A 20048-nucleotide genomic window follows, 5' to 3' on the forward strand; every position below is an offset into this window, starting at 1 on the left:
GCTTCTGCTCCATCTGATTTAAGAGCCATTTTAATGACCTACAGCTGGATACTCCAGGAAACCTCCATGGCTGTGTGGTCCATCTATTTATATTTAAATTCCACCTATAATTCTAATTCCTGTTGGCCACATAACTAATATACAGCTTCCAGGGATAGGGATGTGGTGGTGTGTGGGTAGGGTGGCAGGATCATTGTTCTATCACCAAAAGATTCATAGGTTTTATGATGGGAAAAAGCCCTTTTCCTACATGGTGTGAGTTGGAGAGTGTTTTTCTTGAGCTAAAGAGAGATGCTTTCTATTATTTTTTCCCTATTTATATTAGTTGCATCACAGAACTACATATACTTTCTAAAATCCTAGCCAAGGGAATTTGAGCTACTTCCCAATCCCAGCACACAGTACAGAAGCACTGCTACTCCCAAACAGTATTTACTGCAGATATTACACTCTCCAGTGTGACTTTGCAATTTATTTATTCACAAGAGGCCCTGATGGCAGGGCCTTTCCCCACCAGACAGATAAAGAGATAGGAAATGTGTTAAATGGGCTTGGGCTTGTGCAGCTTGAGCAGGCTGCCTCCCCAAAAGGACTTGAAGTCACCAAATCCAGGATCAATGGGTGAGGAATCCTAGCTCCTCTTGGAAGAAAACACATATTTTGTCTTTCCGTCTACTTAGAGCTGCCCAGACAGGAAGATGAGAAGTGAGAGGGAGAGTGGATGGTGGCATTTGCTAAGTGGGAAAACACGGGGTCCCAGAGAGGGCATGCCACACATGCCAGCTACTGGGTTCTCAGACTTGACTATGCAGTGTCCTCAGCTACCTGGATGAACACCATCGGGTTGGTGTGTGAGTGTTTACATATATGTATGCTCACTGTGTTCATTTTACAACACACAGGAAATAAGGGGAGAGCTGAGAATCCAATTGCAATTTCTTCTGGGGTACTTAGTCAATAGTGACTCTGAGCTCCTATCACCAGGAGATTGGGAGATAGATGGGATGGCTTTGCCTAAAGGAGAAACCCTGTGTGGATCATGCAGGGACCTGGTATCAGAATGAGAAGGGCTTCAGCAAGCCCTTTTGAAAAATACTGAATGGTGCTTTGGGAAGAGGTCCAAGGTCAGGCTTTGCTCTATACCTTCTTACAGCCCTTTTCTGTAAAGGTCCAGAACTTGTGGCTTTCTGGGCCATACATTTGGGTCTCGAGAGTTTAACTTAGTTCCTGTAGAGAGTAGAATGTATTCTAATAACCATGGACGTACTGAAGCAGAGGGCCAGCCTCATCTGCTTTACACTTGCCGGTGAGCAGCTTTGCTTCAGTTCTCTCTGCAGTCTACCTTTCAGCTGCTGTGTCTTCTTACCTTATCACAAAGGGTTGCCCATCCCACCATCTAACCTTTCACCTCTCTTCAGACTGAAAGGTCCAGAATGAATTTACAAAGGCTGCACCAAAAGGTTTACTTGGGTTTCTTGAAGTATCTGTGAATCTGTGATTATGTCTGAGAATCCCCAGTGAATTTCTTTTATGTACAGGAACTTGCTGACATTTCAGTAAAGCTGGGTGTTTCCCCCATCCTATCCTGTGAGTGAGGTTAGGAAGCTGAGGCATACAGCTCTATATACACTTAGGATGTGGTCTTTAGACTCAGACATGCCTGGGCTTGAGTCCTGGCACCAGCAGTTTTTCATCCCTGGAAACACGGAGGTCATTTGTCCTCCCCTAAAAATCCTGAACTCCTTGATGTAGGCACATCTCTCCACTGTGACCAACCCTCAGTAAGCCTAATTTTAGTTGGAATTGCAGACACGTGATCTCGGCTCATTCTGCTTCCAGAGCTTTGATTCCCCCCTGTGCATCACACCTCTCCCTTCTCAAAAAGGGAGTGCCAGTGAAATCATACAGTCCAAGAATTAGGGTTCTCCTTCTTGGCTCTTTTCCTTCCAAAACACATCTGGAACACAGCTGTGAAGCTGTGGAGCTGTGGAGCTGTGGAGCTACAAGGCAGAACATTGTCCTGTGGAGATGAAGCAGGCTTTTTCTGTCATCTCTGAGGTCTGATGTAAGTGGTCCTTGGTTGTGCAGTGGCTTGGGTGGGTGGGGGGAGCTTCCTTTTCTTATAAATTGTATGGATGTGGTCATTCTGACTCTGGGAACTGGTGTTGCTAGGGATAATAGGGAGAAGAAGCTTTCCTTACAGTTTCCTCAGGATGTGTCTGTTCACTCTCTTGTCTCTATACATCTTGTGTCTCCTGTGGAATTCCCTGTTGTCAGCCTCCATTAGAGGGAATCACAGGGAGACTGTCAAGATTTTCCATTTTTCTTTGGTCTGACATTAATTTCCACTTACCTACAATAAGTTCATTTATTCCCCCCTCACTACAAATTCTCATAATAGAACTGGTTCCCTGTGGACTTTTTTATCTGATGGATATGCTTTGTCTTTCCCTTCCTCCTTTCCTTCCTTACCCCATTTCATCCATCTGTCGTCCACCCACACACTTTTAAGAACACACCACACCACTTTAAAAGTCTAGTTATGTGCAAACCCCATACCACAAGTGCAGAGCAGCACTTTACATGGTACCACACATGATTGGACCATAAGGCTGTGGTGTAAAGTGTCCTTTAAGGCAGCCAGAGAGGTATGTTAGGGCAGCAGGTGCTGGGTGGGGGCTGAAAAAGTGAGCAGGAATTGGTGCTAAGATAGGCAGATGGGATCAGAGTCTCTCTCTCTCTCTCTCTCTCTCTCTCTCTCTCTCTCTCTGTGTGTGTGTGTGTGTGTGTGTGTGTGCATTTATGTTGGTGTTAGGGGCACAAAAATGAAGACTATTGCAGAACTGGATGGAATAGTAAAAAAGCAATGAGTCTAAAAGCCCGCTGGCTTCATGAGACAATGTCATGGTTCCTACAGCAGAATGGAGTCTGTAGGGGAACATGGCAGGAGGTGACCCACTGAGAAAGATAGGATACTGAGAAGTACAGACACAGTCTGGACCACCAACAGAGCACCACAGAAGAATTTTGAGCTGGAGAGTGACAGAACCAGAAAGACTTGACAGGGCTTGCATGGACTTCTTAAAAGGTGAAATATTATAATGTCTCCCAAAGACACTTTTTCACTTTTAAAAAGTATGGCCTGTCATTGCTGGGGTTGAAAGAAAGACTGGCAGGAAGAGCAACATAACTTAAAGCCTTGAAAGCTCTAAACTCAAGTGATTATGTATTATATAGAGGAGGGCACTTATCACAGCTATTAGTAACTCTGGCTGGTGGATTTGAAGGTGAAAGTGAGCATTCAGGGCCATGGTATACTTCCTGGTCTTGAGAGGAGCCACTTGCTCAGGAAAGGATGATGGTCATCAAGGCTCTGCCTCATTATGATCTACAAAAGTACCCTTTAGATGGAAAACTCTTTATATCAGGGGCAGTAACAGTGGTGAAGAAGCATGCATACTTCTAAAACCAACAGGAGCCTGTGGTTTGATAGCATCTCTCCAGGTCTCACTTTCCTGTCTTTATCAGGACTCTGAGTAAAGATAGCAGAGGTGATTACATTGGCCAGGAAGCATTAGTTTCCTTTGGCCCCAAATTTACAGGTACTTACTTGAAAAAAAAATTGTTCCAACCAATCATTATCAATCTGACTCAAAGAAGTAGTGGAACTCGGTGCTCAGGGAAGGATATTCACTGCTATCGTATACTGGAAAGTACTACAGTTTCCAAGACGTGGCTGAGTTTCTGATTTACTCTGAGATAGCAAGAATGTGTGCAGACCAAGGTCGGTAACGCTCAAGACACTGACTCCATTTCACTGTGCTCCACCATGCTGTGCTTACTTTTTGTCACTTAATTATCTTGCTGCCAGAAAAGATGCTCTTCTCACAAGGCTGTGAAACAACACATGAAAACAGCTGATGCTGTACATGTCATATGTCATAATTTCACCTTCTCCCCTTCCAGGAGAATGATGTAGCAAGTGATGGATGAGCACTCCAGGCCCAACCTTCTCACCTGTGAGATGGGAATAGACACTCATTCTTAGTGTTAATCATAGAGGAATTCAAATCCAGCAATGTGGCTACTCTGGCAAGGGACCACATCCAAAAATCTAGGTTGTGTGATCTCGCTGGAATACAGACATGTCTTTACTATACACCTTTAATCCCGAACAATGAAGGTAAAGTCAGTTTGTACAAGGATGCAGCTATGTTTAAAAGTGCTGTCTAATTGGGTGGCAGACAAAGTGACGAATCAGACAGAGATTTGTCAGAATGAGTCAGAGATAGGATATATCCAACTTTCACAAGAACAAACAGAAAAGAGAGGCAACTTAAGAGAGCAGTACAGAGAGAGGGGAGAGAGAAAAAGAGAGACAGAGAGAGGGAGAGAGGGAGAGAAGGAGAGAGAGAGAGAGAGAGAAAGATAGCAGTTTTACTGGAACAGTTTTACAGAGACAGATTGTAGGTGAAGATAGGATGAGCCAGAGAATGAGAAGGAGCCAGAAGATTAGAACAGACTGCCAGATTTAGTCTGAGGCCAAGCAGAGCAATTCAGTTAGAAGCTGAGAAAAGCCAGTTTGAATCAGTCAGTTTGGCCCAGAACAGTTGAGTTGAACCAACTCAGCCAGAGTTCAGAAAAAACTAGAAAAGGATGTTTATTTGGCAGTAAACCTCTGAGATGACAGTTACACCTGGCTAATAAAAGTTACATTTACAGTCAATGCAATAATTTGTAGAACACACACAGCAGAGTGCCAGATGCACACTGGGGGCTCCAATAGAGGGAGCTCACATTTTATAGGGTAAAACTCAGTTGTTGAAGTTATTTGACAAATTATTGGCAATACAACCTTGAACAAGGAGGGAAAGGGAAAACGTCTTCCATGTTTCTCTGAGCCATCAGAGTCAGTGTGGCCAATTCCTGCATTGTTCTATAATGGATCTCATGAGGGCTTTAGTTTAAATACTTTGATATATATATATATATATATATATATATATATATATATATATAGTGTGTGTATACATGTATATATATATATATATATATATATATATATATATATATATATAGAGAGAGAGAGAGAGTTGGGATATATATATAATATATATTATATATATTATATATTATATAATATATATATATATTATATATATATATATATATATATATATATATATATATATATATATATATATATATATATATATGATTCTGGCTACCCAACTAATATGTGCACTCAGTAAATAACAATTACTTTTAGCAAAGTCCTTCCTTGTAGCCACAATCAACAAGAGAAATTAGGAGGGTATGAAGATGTTAGAGGAACAGAAAGCACTGGATACCAGCAGATCAGGAGTATAACAGTAAGATGCTGACATGACATCCAGCATGACCAATTGATGAGAGATCTTATCCATAGAATTTGGGCTTTCTGAGTCAATCAGAAACCAAAAGGCCTGAGAGCAAGAACCACTTTTAATGTAGTCCCTGGGTGCCCAATTTGCCCATCCTTGTCTAGTGTAAGCAGCACTATTAGTGACTGACCCACAGGGGCATCAGCCACAGCAGTCAAATGAGATGGTACTAAATTTCTAGAATTACTGGAATTGACTCATTGAGAAAGTACCATTTTCACAGAGTTGGCCACAAGGAAGGATGACCTTAAAAGTAAAAGTACTCATTATTTGCTGAGGGCACACATGAGTCTGGCAGTAGGATAGATTCTGTATGTTCATGACCACTCAATAATCCCCAATAAGTACTGATGACTCCATTTTACACAGGGTCATTTTTATGACTTCATAGGACCCTAAGAACTATACAGAAAGTTGGACTTCACCCAGTCTACCTACACTTTCAACTTTCCACCACATCCTTAGATTTGGGAAGCTGTGCTTGGGCCTCATCTTTTCCATTGTCTCCAGATTCATCTTCTGCCAAGCTCATCTCCTTTGCAATCTTAGCCCTGGCTTGATTTGGCCTTTCTAATGCCATTATATCTTGAGGGCTTTGTACTTGCTCTTTACACTGTTTGGTGCTTGGCCCCTTTATCACTTGAGTCTCTGGTGTTAACTTCTCAGAGGCTATTTCTCTTAAACGTGTTCCTGGCTTGTCTCTTACTTTTTTTGATCCACTTCTGAAGAAGTCTTGTGTGGATTCCTACACCTCCTGAAAGTCCTCAGCTTCTGAAGAGAAGGCCCTACCTGCTCTCTTCTTAACTGGCTCTTTAGCTTTTGAGTCGGAGGCCACCTGCTTCTCGTTAATTATACCATTTAAAATTCTGTGCTGATTTTGGTAGTCTACACATACTATAAGCCTTGTCTGTGGCCACAACACAAGTTCTCACTCTGATGTCATGTGTGTTTGTGCCCCTAGTGAAATGCCCTGAAGGAAGCTTCTTTCAGGATGGGCGATGCACTCCCTGTCCTGCTGGCACCTACCAAGAACAGGCAGGCAGCTCAGCCTGCATCTCATGCCCAAGGGGCAGAACAACCACCACCACTGGAGCTTTCAGCAAGACCTACTGTAAGTTCTTCCTGGACCACTCTGAAGGAGAAGCCTTCCCCACACAGAGCGCTGCAGCACAGCTGCCCGGTATCTGCACCAGAGATGTTTGAAGACATCTCTCTCTTCATACTAGAAACTATCTCACAGTGGTAGGATGTGGAATAGCATCTATACATACCTCACATCTCTTAGACAACAACAGGAGCCTCTCCTCCAAGTTGTGATAACCAAACACTTGTGACAACCAAATTTGAATTCAAGAATTACTGTTTCCTGAGTGTGGTGGTGGAGAGCAAGACTTTCCACTGTTGGGAACCGCTGGGTAAGCAAAAGCCATTTCTGTGAAGGCCAGGCTCCTGCAAGGCTCCAGGCCAGGCTCCTGCAAGGCTCCAGGCCAGGCTCCTGCAAGGCTCCAGGCCAGGCATGTTACTGGAAAAGTCTCATTCACTCATCTCAACTCCTCTCTAAGGTAGATAGCATGACCCGATTTTTCAGAGATGAGGTGAAGGCTCAGATAAGTGAGATTATCTAGTTGGAGTCCCACAGCTAACTCAGCTGACCTTTGAGCTTAGTTTTGCCTGATTTTGAAACTTCTGACTTTTGTAAATTAACCTTATCAGAACCAAAAGTGAAAGACTTTTCCCAACCATACTCATAACCACTGTGCAACTTATGTTCAGTCTTTTCTGATCCTGTGTTGGTCAGAACCCTGTGGATTTGGTCTCCCCATGTGTCATGAGATTTCATTTGACTGGACTACTGATTAGCCACCTAACTATTCTTGAGTTTGCCCTAGAAAGGATCCATAGTTTGTGGTAAGATCTTTTTAGATGAGTCTGTAACTATGTCAACACAGAGAAAATTTTTATTGTTCACAACGTGAATATTTTCCAAAATTTGTAAAGAAGTAATTAAAGGAAAGGAAATCACCCTCTTTGATAATGGACATTTCCTGGGAAAGAAGGGCCATGCCAATAGGATGGTAATTATGCCAGATTCAAAATAAGAGGAGTTTCCTATGTAGGAGCTTACCATTCCCTAAAACAGAAACTTCTCAGCATGCCATGTCCTTGACACCAGAGTACTATTGCCCCTTAAACACGCTACCCATGGTGGAGGTGTCCTAGCATGCTGTCCTTATGACAAAGCAGTACTTCCTGAACAGGGCATTTGTGTCATGACCTGCCGCTCATTGTGGAGAGGAAAAGATAGAAATGGAGGGGGCAACAGACCACGGTTGACGCTTGTAGCAACCAGAGCCAACTTGTTTCCTCTCTCCCCTTGCTACCATGGTGGCAGAAATCAAGCAGCTGTTCTTCTGTGAATGTCAGTCTGTCCTCTAGGAGACTGGTCGATGGTGCCACATTCCTAGTATACCATATGATGCAGGGTGGGTAGAGTGATACACATTGGTTTCTCATGGTTCTTGTGATTCAAGATCAGTGTGTCAACATGGCAGAGGTGGGGATATGGGATAGGAGGAAGAATAGAGCTGTCAAGCTCAGGTCTCTCTATCTGCTTATTTCATAGGTCTTTGTGTACTGCATGTACAGAGGCTGAGACCTTCAGGTTCCCTCTTTGCTTAAAGACATAAATTCATTCCATCATGTTCCACACTCCTGACCTCATCTTCCCATAATTGCATCCCAAAGGCCCTACCCTCAAATTCTATCACATGAAAGACTGGGGCATCAGCATATGACTCAGAACAGACACAATGTCAAGTCCATAGCAAGCAGAGGAGAAATATTTAAAGTGTAATAACACCTTCACACATACACACACACACACACACACACACACACACACACACACACACACACACACTACCTGATGTGCTGTGATGACATTTCTACGCATCTATAGAGGGTGAGGGCACTATCATAAACATCCCTCATTATTCCTCCTGAATCTAAAGCAGTATTGTTGGACTAATCTGTAGACTATGCGCCAAGTGAAGAAAGGACTTCCAGGACGAGGCAGTAGCTTGAACACAGGGATAGAGAAGTGTTCATTCCTAGATCCACCTCATACTACATTCATGGATGTCAAGAGGGGCTGTACATTTTAGACACTGGGAAATGCAGTGGGATGCAGGTCCTGCCTTCATGGAACTTCCATCAAATAGGATGCATGTTGTCACTAAACACCAATTCACAGGGAAATAGAAACACTGATCCAGCTTACCACTGTGAAGGAGAGGTTTCAATTTCAGGAAATGCTGTAGCATTAGACAAGACCAAGTTGGGTGTCTGGAGATGTTGTGGTCTGTACAGGCAGCTATTTCAAACTATCATAAGCTGGGTGAATTTTACAGGCAACAGAACTCTGTTTCTCACTATTCTGGAGTCTGGAAGCTCAGATCAAGTTGCCATCAGGTTCAATATCTACTGAAATTACCACAGATGGTGACTTTCTGAGTGTCTTAATATGGTAGATGGCCTCACTTCCTACTATGATCACAGATGGTTCTAAAATACGGGCTTCAGAGTCACTAGGAAAGGTGCTCTTGTGGTGACATAGGGTCTCAGTGGTGTTCTTTGCTGAGTGTGGGCACATTAAGAGCTTTCATCCAGAATGTCTGGGTTATCCATGTAACTGACATCACCACAGGGGTCCTGGAAGTTGGAAGAGAAGGAGGGAATCACAGAGCCCTGTAACTCATTGCTTGTCCACCTGTTGTTCTAGGTGTCACTGACTGTCAGAGGAATGAAGCCGGTCTACAGTGTGACCAGGATGGTCAGTACCAAGCCAGCCAGAAGGACAGAGACAGTGGGGAAGTTTTCTGCGTGGACAGCGAGGGGCAGAGACTACAGTGGTTGCAGGCAGAGGCTGGACTCTCAGAATCTCAGTGTCTGAGTATGTACTGGTTATTATATCCATTGTGGTTGCTGGGATGAGGGTCTTTGGGACCTACAGAAAAGAATTATGCACAGATGCCATTAGTCTCCTACTTTATTCCAAAAGTTTTTAGCCTACAAGGAAGTTGGAAGAAGAGTGAAATGGAAAGATTTCCTTCACTTACCTGTTAATATCCTGTGCTTTCTTTTTCACTGTTGAATCATTTGTAAATAAGTTTCAGATAGCATATGAACATTACCCCCTGAGTAATTTAGCAAGAAAAAGATGAATTTCCATGAAATATGACTGCTGAGGCCTCCACTCTTGTAGGAAGCTTGTGTCTGGGTAGCACTGCTCTCTCAGCTGGATGGTGAGGAACTACTGGGCATTTCTCCTTATTCCCTCATCTCCTTATGGGTGACTTAGGTTAAGTTGCTCAGCCTCTCTTATCATCAGTGTCTCTGGGCCATTTTCTTGGATATTATGAAAATCAACATCATCTTGTAATGTCAACAAATATTTGACAAACACTACCTTAGGTCCTCAGTGAGGTAGTGGATGAGACGATCCCAGGAATGTCATCAAGTTCTCCCACACATGGTGTGATAAGAGTCTGCAGAGCAGAGGAGGAAGGTGTGATGTCAGAGTGGATTAGTTCACAAAGTCCCCTTGCTGTTGGTGCAGTCCTGGATATTCACTCATCCTCAGCAGTTTCCTCATATGCAATATGAGGATCCAAGTGGGGTACCACGTACCTTAGCTCACTGTGTCCAACACAGCTGATAGATACTTCACACAGCTGGGACTCAGAAGGTGTTGCCACCTGCTTCTTCTCTGTTCATGAAGAGGTGTGGAGGGCAGGGAGCTGAAAGAATGAGCTAGGTCTCTTTGTGCTGGCCTCCCCTTTGGTCTTTAGGACTCAACTCCTCCTTTACATACATTCTCCCATCCCTTAAGGCCCTGTTCCTTGCTTCCCTCCCCCCGTGGACCAGCTGGGGTTGGGGTGAGTTTTGCTGGCCAGACTTATTAACTGTTCAAGAAGAGGGTTGGCATATGTGAGCTCACTGTGTTCCAGAATTTTACATACTCACCACATTGTACTTGAGGTACACTAAGGATAGAGATTATTTTTTTCTACAATATTTTAGCTGAGGACACAGAAACATGGACTGTCAAAGTGCTTCTCTCTAACCTAAAGCTTGGCTACAACCTAACTAGATTTAATCTCAGATGTGCCTCACTCCCTAAACCCTGTGCTTCTGGTTGTACTGATCTGTGCTTCTATTCAGAGTCCTGTATTTCCTCAGTACACAGGTGTGCATGTGTGTGTTGGGTGAGAGTGCATACACATATTTTCACTGATTCATTCACACACACACACACACACACACACACACACACACACACACACACACGGCTTTTCTGTCCTCTGGTAAAGTTAGATCAGCTAATGATAAAAACACAGACAATCTGAGTGGGAAGTGACTGTTTCCTAAGGCTCAAAGCCACTATTCCTCTTCTCCAGCAAAACAATAGCAAATCTCAAGCATTTTGGGGGGAGAATTGTACAACCCATGAAATCCAACAGAATTCTTCTTTTTAAATTTTTTTTTATTTAACACGTGTGTGCACACGCATACATGCCACTGCATTTGTGTGTAGGTCAGAGAATCATTTGATTCTCTTCCATTAAGTAGGCTCAGGAATTGAATGAGGTAATTGGGTAATACAGATGAGCCATCTCACCAGTCCTGAAACATTGTTTTTCTCAGTTGCTCTTCTTGTAGGCAGGGCTCACACCACAGGAATGAGATGGAACTGGCAGATTTTTTAAGAGACCAGGAGGTGGCTTCTTCCCAAGAGCCTGCCGAGTGTCCACAGAAGTGGTACCGCATGCACCACAGCCCTGCTGCTTATTGGCTACTCAGGGATGATCGCCTAGCTGCTTTGAGCTCTCTTTGTCCCTGCCATGGTTCAATATGAAAATGACCACACAATTTGTGAGGCATTTGCAGCTTGTTCTACTCAGGATTCAGAAGGAAAAGGATGCTTTCATCAGCAGTGTAAGAAGTGTTAAGGAGTCACAGCTCAGCTGACAGCTAGAGAGGATGTCCCCAAGGCACTGACTTCCATACCGTTTACAGTTTTCAGGGCATCTTGGCTTCTTTGGCAAGGCTGTGAGATTATTTTCTCTTTCTGGAGGTGCAAGGTATTTGTGTGTTAACAAACAGCTCTCCTGGGGTAGTGTGTCCCTTCTTACCTTGGAGAGGAGCTTTCTTCTGGGGAGGGAAAGTGAAGTCTCAGAATGTATTTTTTTCTATCAGAAAACACACAGGCTTTAGAGTTCAGCCTCCCCGTTTTTTTTCTCCATGTCTTCTTGGGTGCTTCCATTCTTTATTCCCTTCGCTACCTCTGCCTAGATCTGCATGTTACCTTCTTACATCCCAGGTCAGACATGACTTCCTCCCATATTCTCCTGTTCAGTCCAGTGACTTCTCTATGATGCTTCTACCACAGTTATTTTAAGAATTAATTTCCTCACACTGTGTCTCTTAAGTCTCTGTGGTTATACACCCCTCAGGAAAAAGGAAGGGTAAAAATGGCACCAACACTCTGGGTTCCAGCCTCATTAGAGTATGTCCTTTTGGAAGGAACTACAGCTCACTCTGACTTGATGTATTCCAGAGCACTGTGTATGTGATGACAAAATAGACTAATTGTTCCTCTTAGCTGGACGTCTACAAACTGTGTCCTACTGGTCTGCCAGGAAGGAGAATTCCTATGACTTGAGTCCCTGTGGCCAATTTCATAAGTCCTGTTACTTAGGAGTCCTCACGGAGGACAAATGTTGTTACCCATAAGTCAATTGTTTCATGATATTTATTGAATTCTTATAACCAAGACACTGGGGTTCTAAGAGGCTAAAAATGTGCCTGGTGTCACAGAGCTAGTGAGAAAAAGGTGACATCAGGATGTGATTTGAGATCTAGCTCCGGAGCTAGTATGCTTTGTCCTGGGGGCTGGTGTCTGCAGTGCCTACAGCTGCAGATCCTGAGGGTTTGATTTCTCTGTGAAGACTTGGCCAGTCTGCACCCTACATTGGCTTGGTTTACTCAGAAAATTCACCTGACCCTGCTCAGGGGAAGTTGGTCAAGTTCATCTTCTCTTAGCTTTAGATCCAGTCCTAATTCTGTCCTTGCTGACCCATGATGTGCTTTTGTGTACCATTCCATATATCTAAACAGATTTTACAATCATGCACACTCTCACGATTCCCCAGGGCTGAAGTTACATTGCTATTCCTGCACCTGTCCATGTCTATCTAGCCATCCAGCTATTCATCTGTCCACCTACCCTTCTGAATATAGTTAGTATCTCTGTCATTGTGCCAGCTTGCCATGATTCGGATATGATTGGTGCACTCCCCTTACCCTGGAGAGCAGTAGGCACACACATAGCCATGATTTGCATGGCAGGAGCCATTGTCAAATACATGCTGTTTTAACATTAACCCTCAGGCTTCCTCTACAACATTCTAAAACTCTGCATTGATACATATGCCAACAGAACATCTGAATCCCCAAAGTAAATTTACTTGCCCCTCTGCTCTGCTGGCAGTGAAGTTCTTCATAGCGACCCCAGCACTGTGAGGATCCCCATCATCCAGAATCCTTCAAGTAGAGTCTCCAAGCAGAGAGATAATTGTACTGCATTTTTAGTAGACTTTGCTACAAATGGAAGAACCTGAAAGTTTAATCTAGAGCATGAACATGTAGTCCATATCAACCGAACCTTAGTTACATTAGAGGATTCTGCTGTGGTATTCTCTAGGCTGGCACTTCTGGAGTATAAACTAAGTAGGAAGGAGTGGAAAAACGGAAAGGCAGGCAGGATTATGAAGAGCAAGGCTGAGAATGGGATGAGCTCATGGACCGGGCAACTTCAGCAACCAGAAGGGTGACTTTGTAAACTGAGAATATGTTTTATTTCTTAATTTTTAAAAGTTTTAGGACCATTTGCTTGAAAAATTGTTTTCCAGCCTTTTACTCTAGGGAAAAGTCTGTCTTTGTCACTGAGGTGGGTTTCCTGTATGCAGCAAAATGCTGGGCCCTTTTTACGTATCAATTAGCCTATGTCGTTTTTACCCCCCTTTTTATTGGATATTATATTTACATTTCAAATTTTATCCCCTTATCCTATCCCCCCCTCCTGCTTTTATGAGGGGTGGGTATTGGGTCTATCTTGTGCCTTACTGACACAAATTGGTATAGTTATGCTCTAATTGTATTTTAAGAGAAAAGTTTTATTTTAACAGGAAGGGTGATATGTAGGAGGAGCTAAGGTGAGAGGAGTAAGGAGAGGAAGAGGAGGAGTAAGGAGAGGAGGAACTAGGTGACAAGAGAGTGGGGGAACATGGAGGCAGATGTTCACATGTCTCCACCAGTCAAAGATAGTTGATATATCTAGGTTGGGTATCAGGTTACACTTCTGACTGTATTGGCATCTTGTAGTTGAGCATTACCAAACTTATAAAGCCCTTTGATTAACATTAAAAAATTGTATAAAAGCAAAAAGGAAAAGGGGGATGGGATAGAGGTTTTCTAGGGAGGGGAAATGGGAAAAGGGGATGGCATCTGAAATGTAAATAAAATATCCAATAAAAAGTTTTAAAATTTTTTTAAAAGTTTTCATACAACTATATATTACTCACAAGCAAACACCCCTTGTCCCTGCTTTCCCTTTTCTCATCCCTGAATTTCTTTTGTTGGCCTTGATGACAGTTCCACAGACTGCTTTCTACGGCAAAGCATCAGAACATTTAAGGCATGTTGTTTCTATAGTAACACTTCAGCATTTTTATGTTTCACACATGAAAGCTGAGACAAGTCTACTCAGTGTACCCTCTACTTTTTTCTCTCTCTCTCTTTTTTTTTTGCTTCTGCATTTAAAACAAGGATGTATTGATCTGTGCAGTCCAATGTAGATACAAGATTCATTTATAACGGCTTGGATGTATATGTTAACCAGCACCTACACTCAGTTTTGTAATGAAGACTGAATGTGCTTACAGGACTAGAAATAACTTTTGTGTTTTGATAGAGATGTGCAGTGTACGCACACTGGAGTCTTTGTAGTTTGGGAGACAGGTCTCTTTCCCTGACTGGCATCCTCGTGGTTTTTTGTTGTTGTTTTTTTTTGTTTGTTTTACCCGTTGTAAGGAATGCATTCCAAGCCATAAAGCTGAAGAAATTTGGATTTGTTTTTTCCCTCCTCATTCGTCTAGTTCCATGAGCAGCTGGTTCTGTGAATCTCACCAAATGAACCTCAAGTGTGTTGACGGTAGCTAGAGAAACAGATGATAACCTATCACTTAAGGAAATACAGTCTGAAAAAGGCAGGAGCCATGTGACACACCTCAAAATTTGCAAAAACTCACATGCACATGTTTGATTTGTCTTATGAAAATAGCTTGCTTTACTGTTTTAGGGGAGTATATTTTTGATGTAATCATTATGCAACATAATTAGCATTTAAAGACAGGGAAAGAGATACTTAGATGGGATAAAAATAGTTAACTGTGAGAAAAGCTGAGATGAAAGGTTCAATATAATGTTAGATCTTCCCTTTACTTCCTGAGAACAGGATAGGAGATGCAGAGAATTACATTGCTGACTGGTGGTGAGGCAGGAGACTGGAGCTCCCACCAACGGCAATTGCTCCATGTGGAGACACTTATGTGACCAAGTGTGAGGATAGGTCCAGTGACAACAACAGAACTTTCTATCCTGACATTATAATCACATGCAAATGTCCTAAACACACTTCAGGCTCTGATCTCACACGTCTGCTTAATTCCAGTGATAAGGAAATTTGAGAAAGCTCCAGAATCCAAGGTTATCTTTGATGCCAGTTCTCCTGTGATAGTCAAGTCCAGAGTCCCCAGTGCTGACTCCCCACTGGTGCAGTGCTTGGCAGGTAAGTGACTTGAGGAAATGCATGCATGGAGAGATAGGAAATTCATCATATTGAATATGATGAAATTTTTAATTAGTCAAAAACATCATAGGCAACTTGATTTATGAAATGTTTGTACAATTTCTAACTTTCTTTATCTCCTATCTACTAACTGCCAAGTGTTGGACTGAGTGTTAGAAAATTGAAATCTAGCCACTTGTGTATCATCATGCACCTGGGTAATCTGTGTGCTGAGAGGTAGGAGTAGCAAATTCTGCTCACTGAGCACTCCTCTCTATGGGGATCATCTAGGAATTTCATAACCATCCCATAGTGATCCCAAGGTACACATGAGAAGAAGATACTGGGAGTGTGAATAGTTTGTTTAATGACATGGAGTTAGCAAGCAACAGGTCTTAAAATCAAACCCAGGCTAGCAGATGTTAAGCCTGCAAGAATGGCCATGTGCCTCTTTTAAGGGCACTTTGAATAAGGATTTGCTTTGGATAATGTCTCTCTCTAGGCTAAGCTTATGCTCTGGCTTGTATTGCAAACGTAACACAAGGCAGGAAGTAGGGGCAGACATGAGGAAGCCGCCCCAGGACAGCCAACTTGGTGTGTACATATGAGGATGACTTCTTGTACAGGGCATTACACACACATCATCACCCTCTCGAACACACCATGCTTTGGAATGCAAGCCGCAGGCAAAGGAAAAGGAGTTGTAGAATCATATGGAGTAAGACTAGCAGAAAGGACAAGGCCCTTTGCTGTCACCAGGAGATACTTTATTTAAGTAGGTGCAATTCGGTGCCTAAGGCAAGGGACAACAGACAAAAGTTTGAGTGAGAATACCATGTTAGAAGTATCTGGCAAGATAGAATTTTACAGAGAAATGAGAGCAGGCTATCCCACTTACAGGAAGGCAAGATTTATAAATCAGTAGAGTTTGGATATCTTCAACCAGGAAACTTATTTCCCATGGCTTTAGAGATGGGAGCCCTGAAAGCAAGGAGTTGGCAGCATTGGTCTGTCCTCAGTGTCTCAATGGTCATCTTCTTGCTTTGTTTTCATACAGATTCCCCTGTGTATGTGTCCTGGTCTCTTCTCTCTATTAGGATATAGAGTATGGCCTCATTTCATATTATCTAATTACCTCTTTACAGACCCTAACTCCAAATAAATTATAGTCATATTCTCATGTGGTGGTGGTTATAACTTGGACATAGGAATGGGAGGCATAATTATTCCCATAATAATTATCCAGAGGCTCTTGTGGAAGGTCACATGACCTTTTAGAAGGAAAGAACATAAAATGGCTGTGGCAGGGCGAAGTATGAGCACCATCAATTAGAGAAAAGAAAGACATGTGCCATAGAAAACAGAACAGAAGGGTGGAGAAGAAAAGGAAGAAGTGGGTTAAAAGGGCACTGGACATTGTGAGCTTGGGACATAGCAGCAGTGTTGGATCTGGGTCAGCACATTAACCTGATAGTTCTGATACTTATCCAGAATGGTTGTTGCTTTGCCTGCTCTTATTCCTGAGTCTGATGTAGGGTCTTGCTTACAGTGAAAATCAAGTTAATTTGGTCAAAGGGCAGGAGTCTGTTAGGGCTAGGGACATGTTGGACTAATATCAATCATTTCTCTTGAGTTCTATTGGGACAAGCCATTTGTTGGTTGAAAGTCACTGTTTGCTTTCTAGTGCCCTGTTAATGTGGGGCATCATGGAAGAAGAGATGTGTGTGTGTGCATATGTCTCTGTCTCTCTCTATGTCTCTGTGTCTCTCTGTCTCTATGTCTCTGTCTTTCTGTCTCTGTCTGTCTCTGTCTCTGTCTCTGTCTCTGTCTCTCTCTCTGTCTCTCTCTCTCTCTCTCTCTCTCTCTCTCTCTCTCTCTCTCTCTCTGTGTGTGTGTGTGTATGTGTGCTCGAATAGTGGAGATATGTACCCAATGAGGGTAAGTACAGAGTGTGGGTTCACCCCACCCTCAGCATCATCTGAGAGCTCACAGGTGACTCTACTGTGGTACTTGCAGATTGTGCAGATGACGAGGCCTGCAGCTTCCTCACAGTGTCCACAGTGGGGTCAGAGGTGTCATGTGATTTTTATTCTTGGACAAGGGACAACTTTGCCTGCATGACTTCTGATCAGGTATGCCAAGACAGCTTCCTGTTCCTGTCTAAATCAGGTGACAGAAATCAGGTGACCCCTGTGCCTGCAGATTTTGAATCTGGGAATGGAAGCTGTGGTGGGCCAAAGCTGCAATGGAAGGCTCAGTGTAACATCTGATAATCAGGATGGTGCTTTAGCGTGGCGTAACCTCATTGTTCCCTGTTATTACTTACCTCATAAGGCAGCTTGGGTTCTCATGCTAAGGGGTTATTGTCTCCAGCCCAGAGTCCCATCTGACCCTGAGTTCTGAGCACCAGGATTGTTTCCATTGTAGACGTTAATGTGGTAGGAAGAACAACAATGTCGACCAGCCACACCCCCCCAGAGCTCCCAGGGACTAAACCATCAACCAAAGAGTACACATAGAGGGACCCATGGCTCCAGCTGCATATGGAGCAGAGGGATGGCCTTATCTGGCATCAATGGGAGGAGAGGCCCTTGGTCAGGTGAAGGCTGGATGCCCCAGTGTAGGAGAATGCTAGGGCAGGGAGGTGGGAGTAGATGGGTTGGTGGGTGGGTAGGGAAGCACCCTCATAGAATGGGGAGAGGGGGGATGGGCTATGGGGTTTGTGAACGGGAAACCAGGAAGGGGGATAACATTTGAAATGTAAATAAATATAATAATCCCTCCCAAAAAGGAAAAAAATTCTTTGTAGAACATTCAAAACAAAAACAAAATCCAACAAAATAAAACACAACACCATTGCATTAGAATAGAAGGCCATCCAGCCAAAATCAGTTCCTGGGTCCCAGGATCCCTAACGCCTGGTCTTTCAGTTTTCTTCTTCTATGTCCATTTTTAAATTCTTCTGTGTCCTCTTAGAAAAATGTCTATGTATTGAAGCCTCTTTTAGTTTTTGTGTGTGTTAACATAATAATTTTTTGTTTCTTTCCTGCCTTCCTCATGAGTTTTGCATATCTGTACCTTTTTAGCGTGGTACCCAGTCCACACTCAGGTGCATGGTAGTTTTAAGGCATCACTTTCACCCGCCACTGCATGTGGCTGTCCTCTGTGCACATGGGTCAGAGTGCTCATGAATAATGCCCTGCAGATGTAATGGAGAGGGCTTCCCCAGAGTTTTAGCAGCTTATTAGATGTAAATGAAATGCTGACAGAACACAGATGCAGATAGAGATCACTTGTGTCAATGCTATTGCCCTCCCCACAATCTCTAACTAGGCCAGCAGGAAGCTCACAGGATGTCTTGAATGGAACTTTGTTAAGGTTCCTCCCAAGGCCCTGGACTCTTAGTGCAGAAATGCAGAGGTGAGGCTTGGATGTTGGTTATGTATGATTGGTCCACCTTGTTTCAGCCTAGGACCCCATTCCCAACAGCTCTCAGCCTCCCTGGCTCTTAGGCTCCAACCCCTTTGAGATTCTGGAGTTGCAGTGCAGGAGTTCAGTCTCCTAAGTTCAGCCATCCCCTAGCATCATATGGTTCCTGCCCAATCAGGGTACAAGCTGAAGGGATCAGAGAGGGGTTTTCACTGCTCTGGGTTTCTATCTCAATTCTTTTCAGGTCTTCACAGCCCCTTCTTTTAATGTGGCCCTTCATTCCATGTTCAGACCTCCGTCTCTTCTGTAAGGAGAGCATGAAGAGCCAGTACCTTTAAGTAACCTGTATTTTAGTCTTTGCACCCTATAAATCCCTCACAGGAAACTTCATGGCTGGTAACCCTGAGGAGAGGAAAATACTATACAAAAACAACAACAACAAAAAAAAACCATGGATGAGTATGGTCAGCTTTGCTCTACCCACTCACCTGTGAAAGTGCTGGGAGCAAATCAGGAAAGAGAGCCAAGGTGACCAAGAATGGCGGGTGCTCTGGAGGTCTGGCTGAGTTTTCTAAGCTTCAGAATCTGCCGGTGGGCAGAAGACCTGCAAGGCCTCCCCTGAGCTGCCTCCTCCCTCTCTGGCCACTTCCCATCTCACTGGACAGAATTCCTGCTCTTTAATTAGAGCCCCATTCACATTCCACTCTTTCCTGAAAGATCTCGTATGATCTCCTTCTCCATAGCATGAATCACTGTCACCCGTGTAACAGACTCTTCTCCAGTTGCACATCCATGTCCAACCGCCATCACTGTTGATGGCAGTTTGCTGTTCACACGTGTGCCCCTCTATTAGGTCAGGAAACTTAGAACCAGATGTCCTCACTAATTTTCCTTATAGTCCCTCAATGGCTGTGGTCAGAGTTGGGTAAGTATGTGTTGAATTGCTTTGAACCATTAAAAATACTGCATGATAATGGGGCCCTTTTTTTCTTCCAGGATCAAGATGCTGTGAGCAGCTTGAAGGCAACCAGCTTTGGAAGCCTTAGGTGCCAGGTGAAAGTGAAGAATAGTGGCCGAGATTCTCTGGCTGTGTACGTGAAGAAAGGTAGGTTGGCAATGCTGGGGCTCCCCTTGATTGTGCTCGGAGTGGTTTCAGCATTGTGCATCTGTGAGGAGGACACTGTCCCCTCATTTCACTCCATGCATGAGACCTACTTTTTCTGGATCCCACTTGAAGCAGGCTCAACCCACCTGCCCTCTGCAGACAGACAGTGGCCTCCCCAGAG

At 43.5% G+C, this 20048-nt stretch overlaps 1 protein-coding gene across 1 annotated transcript in view; it reads left to right on the forward strand.

Moving 5' to 3' along the window:
• The window catches only part of Tg (thyroglobulin), a 178488-nt gene that overhangs the window by 31073 nt on the left and 127367 nt on the right, over positions 1–20048 (forward strand). Inside the window, exons 21-25 of the mRNA XM_034516550.2 lie at positions 6385–6534; positions 9205–9375; positions 15217–15333; positions 17350–17465; positions 19759–19867. Coding sequence (XP_034372441.2) covers positions 6385–6534; positions 9205–9375; positions 15217–15333; positions 17350–17465; positions 19759–19867 — 663 coding nt within the window. The remainder of the gene's footprint in view (positions 1–6384; positions 6535–9204; positions 9376–15216; positions 15334–17349; positions 17466–19758; positions 19868–20048) is intronic.

Source organism: Arvicanthis niloticus, chromosome 13 (assembly GCF_011762505.2).
Source record: "Arvicanthis niloticus isolate mArvNil1 chromosome 13, mArvNil1.pat.X, whole genome shotgun sequence".
Lineage (NCBI taxonomy): Eukaryota > Metazoa > Chordata > Mammalia > Rodentia > Muridae > Arvicanthis > Arvicanthis niloticus.